At 44.9% G+C, this 5,000-nt stretch overlaps 1 protein-coding gene across 1 annotated transcript in view; it reads right to left on the bottom strand.

The window, feature by feature from the left end:
- The window catches only part of LOC130114638 (voltage-dependent calcium channel subunit alpha-2/delta-1), a 116,538-nt gene that overhangs the window by 56,121 nt on the left and 55,417 nt on the right, over positions 1 to 5,000 (bottom strand). The window contains exon 7 of the mRNA XM_056282499.1: positions 4,469 to 4,598. Coding sequence (XP_056138474.1) covers positions 4,469 to 4,598 — 130 coding nt within the window. The remainder of the gene's footprint in view (positions 1 to 4,468; positions 4,599 to 5,000) is intronic.

Genomic DNA, 5,000 nt, shown 5'->3' with positions numbered 1-5,000 from the left:
CTGCACTTTCTTTCTTAACCTACTGGGATGAGAGACACTGTCCTGGCCAGCATGATACTGCAGAAGCAGCAAATACGATATAGATTCTTCAAAATGAATTTTCTTTACAGATATCTAGCCCTGGGTTCTGGAACATATTGCATTCTAGCTGTGGCAAACCAACCATGAGCCCGTATAAGCACTTTATCATCCTGTCTGTCTGTCGCTCCATCTCATTCTTTGTCAGTAACTCTCTTTTTCTCATGGACTAATAGATGTGGCAGTTATGGCCTGTTATCTAAATGCCTGTTTCCTATCCCACACTGGTCTCACGCACATGGGTGTGCCACCTGCAGAGGGCGATTCCATAAACTTCCATCCCCCTTCTTTCCCCGGAAAATCCAATTTTCTCCTGTGGCACAGAGCACAGGCTATTCCTGGAACATTTATTGGGTTGAGATCAAATTGAGGCGTTGAAACCTCAATAACATATGAATCTCCTGTCTCTTGCTTTTCACAGGGTGTAAGAGATACACACTACACTGTATAGGCAACACACTCTTGCTCTCGCACACTCGCTCTCAGTCTTACACACACACACACACACATCCAAAAGCTGTAGCAGCTCTCATCTGTTCTAGGTCACCCCCCGGCTCTGCCCCATCAGCTCAGTATATCTATGCATTCTCATCACAGTCTAGCAATGAACAGCATCCTTGAGATAGGGAGTGCAAGATGAACCCTGGTCCACAGATCAGGCTAAGGCCCGAGAGATGTCTCCAAAAAATATACATAATTAAACACAAATATACTGAGCTGTACACATAAATGAGCCAGCCAACTGCACGACAATGACCGACCCCTCTCCGGGGTCATTGGAGAGGGGAAGTGTGTAACCTTGGGGCCAGAAGGTACCTCAGCAGGCTAAGGTGGAAGCTGACGGGATCACTCCATCCTACCATGCCACGGAGTCACTACTGACGCACTTCTGCCACAGTATGGTAATTACTGCATATCTAAATATGCACACTCATGCCATAAATACACATGCACATACACACAAACGCACACAATCATGTACAAACACACACACAAATTGACAAAAACGATGCAAAGACACACACAAAAGTAAACACAGGTATGTGGAGTGGAAAATCAAGTACAATTCAGGCATATAGTATATCGGTCCTTCAGCTGATGGAACCTGGAGTCAAGGTCCTTTCGGTGTAGATTTGGGAAATGGTACAAGTACCAGGGACATTTTCCATTTTCCAAACACATCCATGTAAGTATCACCAGAGTGTGATGAAACCATCAGCAAAGTCGTTTTACTGTGAGGAATAATCCACTCTTAACAGAATTCATGTTCCATCCATCCATTATTCAAACCATTTATCCCAATCGGGGTCGTGGGGATGCTGGAGCCTATCCCAGCAGTCATTGGGCGGCAGGCGGGGAGACACCCTGGACAGGCCGCCAGACCATCACAGGTACTCAAACCACAGGGGGAAAACCGGGCATGGAAAATTCATGTTATTCCATTAATTTTGGACTCTTTTATCTAAAGTCATAAATGGTAATTTGACATGCTCCCAGGGTCATTCAACATGTTTGGGTCCACGTTTCCTGTTTTAATACTACCACTAAGAAGAAATGTTCTAGTTAGAAAGCTTAACACTAGCAATATTCAAGTACGTCGTATCCATGAGTTTCCATCGTTGATTCTCCGGTTCCTAGCTGTGGAAATTGTTTTCACAGGCATGGCTGTGCTGTCCAAGAACATCAGCGGAAAAAGGCTTCTTTATCAAAGCTTCCCTGCAATGCGGAGAAAATAAAATGGAATATTTTTTCCCGCGCTGTTTCGAGGTTGTCTCGGACAAAGACAGAAAGGCCACTTCAAACCATTTCAGTAAGAGCAGCCACTACCCATTCATGTCCCAAGGACACATCGCTAGTCCAAGGGACACACAGGATTCGAAAGCAAATCTTGTTATAATGTTGCAATAAACTATGTTTTAAATAGGGCAAATTAGATTAGAAAATGTTCTGTAAACAGCATTTCATAATAGCTTGTGTAAGTATATTTTGTTTCCATGGTTACCATTGTGGTTTGAGTGTGTGTGTGTGTGTGTGTGTATCAGGTTTTCTATCCTGATAGAAAAATCTGAAACCACCTACCTTGTGGGGACATTTAATGAGTCCCCATGAGGAAAAGGGTCAATTTTAGGGTTAGGACTTGGTTTTATGGTTAAGGATATAATTAGGATTAGGTTAAGGGTATATAGTAAGGGTTAAGGTAGTCAATAAAGGGTCCCAGAAAGTATAGGATGACATGGTATGTATGTATGTTATGTATGTATTTGTGTGTGTGAGTGTCTTTGTGTATGTGCATTTGGCACAGACTGATGTGATGCATCTAGTGCAGTAGTTAGAGAAGATGCATGCTTGCTTACAGCCTGCTTTTCTAACCTCTTGTTTATAGCTTGCTGCCGCTGGCTAGCCCAGCCCTTGTGGTGAGCAAGGAAGCAGCCCAGTGCATAAGCCTTCTCCCGCCATTACACAGCATCTCCTTCGCCAAGACCTCTGCCAGGCCTCCTCGTGGCCACACACGGTAACTAGGCGCCTTGCAGCCTCAGGCAAACTTGCTAGGGGATCTCAGAACTGCAGTGGTCCCCAGACGCTGTTCATGGCCAAACACTGCCCCGCTGACTTGTGGGAAGTCTATTGAGACAAAGGCTAGGAGAGCACAACCTGAGAGAAAAGCAAAGTGTTTGGCGGTACACATTAGGCGGTTCTTTGACAGTCTGGAGTTTCTGGCAGCCTCCTGCAGTCATGATGGGTCCCTGGTCATCCTGGGTATAAGCCCTTGCCACCAGGACCAACCTGTCATTGCAAAGATAGTGGTACTGAGGACTGCACAACCCCTGTGGCACTCTAAAAACAGGTGCAGGTCCTTGAGCTGCAGTACGCTGATGACTGTGCTCTTGTAGCTCACACACCAGAAGACCTGCAAACCATCCTTGCCACAACTGTGAATGCCTACAGCAGGCAGGGTCTATCAGTCAACACCACCAAGACTGAGGTGTTATGCCAATGGAGGTCCAGCCCCCCACCCACTATGCCTGTCTTCACTATAGAACACCAACCACTCTCAGTTGTTCCATCTTTCAAATACCTGGACAGCATCCTTTCTGAGGGCTGCAACACTGATCGCGAAACTCATAATAGATTCAAACAAACACCGACGTAAGGTCTTCCAAAACAAACAACTCCACCTGCACACCAACATTGCCATTTACAAGGCCGTGTGCATCACAACTCTCCTATACAGATGTGAAGCCTGGATCACATACAGCCGCCACCTAAGGTTGCTGGAGTGGTTCCACTTAAGGTGTCTGCAGCAAATCATGGGGATCATGTGGCGTGACCATGTTCCCCATGCCGAGATTCTTTATATATATATATATATAAATTTATTTCTAGTTTTTCCCCTTATCCCACCCGATTAACCCAATGACATATGGCCGGAACTCTTGTCGAATAACTCCCCTGGCTCACATTTCCACAGGAAGGAGATAGACCCTCTGACCATGACCGGTTACAGCAATTCTGGGATACAAACCTCCCAGCCACATGACGAGCGGATTGCAAGAATTGTGGTTTGTTCCGCTCGGCCATCAGAGCAGCCTATGCGGAGATTCTTGCTATGACAAACTGCAACACCATAGAAGCCACAGTCACTGAACACCAACTGCGCTGGCTTGGGCATGTCATTGGGATGTCTCAAGAACACCTGCCACGACAAGTCCTGTATGGACAACTTCATCTGGGCCACCGGTCCGCAGGTGGTCAGAAGAAGCAATACAAAGACCAGCTAAAAACATCGCTGAAGAGGTGTCGTATCGACCCCTTGAGACTGGAGCAAGCTGCTATCAACCGTTTCAACTAGCAGGAGATCTGCCACAGAGGTATAGAACAGCTGGAAATGGAGAGGAATGTGAAAAAACAACAGAAAAGACTAAGGGGATACACAACCATGCCTGCCCCCACTAACTCAGACTTCATATACCCAACATACAATAAAACTGGTGGATCAAAAATTGGACTTTACAGTCATCAAAGAACACAATGTTAATGAAGAGGGATGTCATCATCGGACTCAGTGGACTATCAGCAAGCAAGCAAGTTCTTGTACTTATATCTATGTGAGGACCAATTTGAGTTTTTAACCATCAGAGTGAGGACAATTTTGCAAAGTGAAGACATTTTGTCCTGTCCTCATTTTGTTAAGGATCTATTTTAGGGTTAGGATTTGGGTTTAGGGTTAAGATTAGAATTAGGATTATGTTAAGGACAGAGTAAGGGTTAACATTAGGCATGTAGTTCTGCTAATTAAGGCCATTTTAGAAGTACCAGAATGTGTGTGCGCATGTCAGTGTGTGGCAGAATATGCTTGCAGGAATTTTGCGTGGTGCATGCGTGTCCTCACAGCCATCATAGATGTCGGTCGGGATGTGTACGGCCGTGTGGTTGTTATCAGTCAGCCGTTTAAACGACGGGTCCTCTTTAAAGTCGGGTTTGATCCTGTTCTTTCTTCCCTCCGTCTCATTTGCTTCCAGCTGGTATACAAGAAGGGGAAAAAAGAGCAAAACACCCAAGTAGTAGTGACTGTGGATTAAAGGCAACACCCTGCACACCCTCTTTGTTCTATTTGTTAAAGCCTCATGGCTGAAGTATGGTAATGATGTGGCTTCATTCACAAAACGGTGACCCTGACAGTAGCAATACTATGAATCCACATCTGCAACTCCATATACAATAAATTCATCTTCACATTCTTCACATCCTCCCACCTTCTCTCGGAAAACCCAATAGTTTATTAAATTTTTGCCTGAAGATTTTTTTTTTTTTACCTTTTGATGTATTTTTTTCATCCCCTTATTTTCTTCACCTAAGTCTATGCCTCATTTGGGGATTTATAACTCCCATTGCACATTCACCAATTTACATCAACGAGAGGG

This window comes from Lampris incognitus, chromosome 6, assembly GCF_029633865.1.
Source record: "Lampris incognitus isolate fLamInc1 chromosome 6, fLamInc1.hap2, whole genome shotgun sequence".
In the NCBI taxonomy this organism is placed as follows: domain Eukaryota; kingdom Metazoa; phylum Chordata; class Actinopteri; order Lampriformes; family Lampridae; genus Lampris; species Lampris incognitus.
The sequence above is the reverse complement of the archived record's forward strand: the minus strand, read 5'-3'. Positions and strand labels throughout refer to the sequence as shown.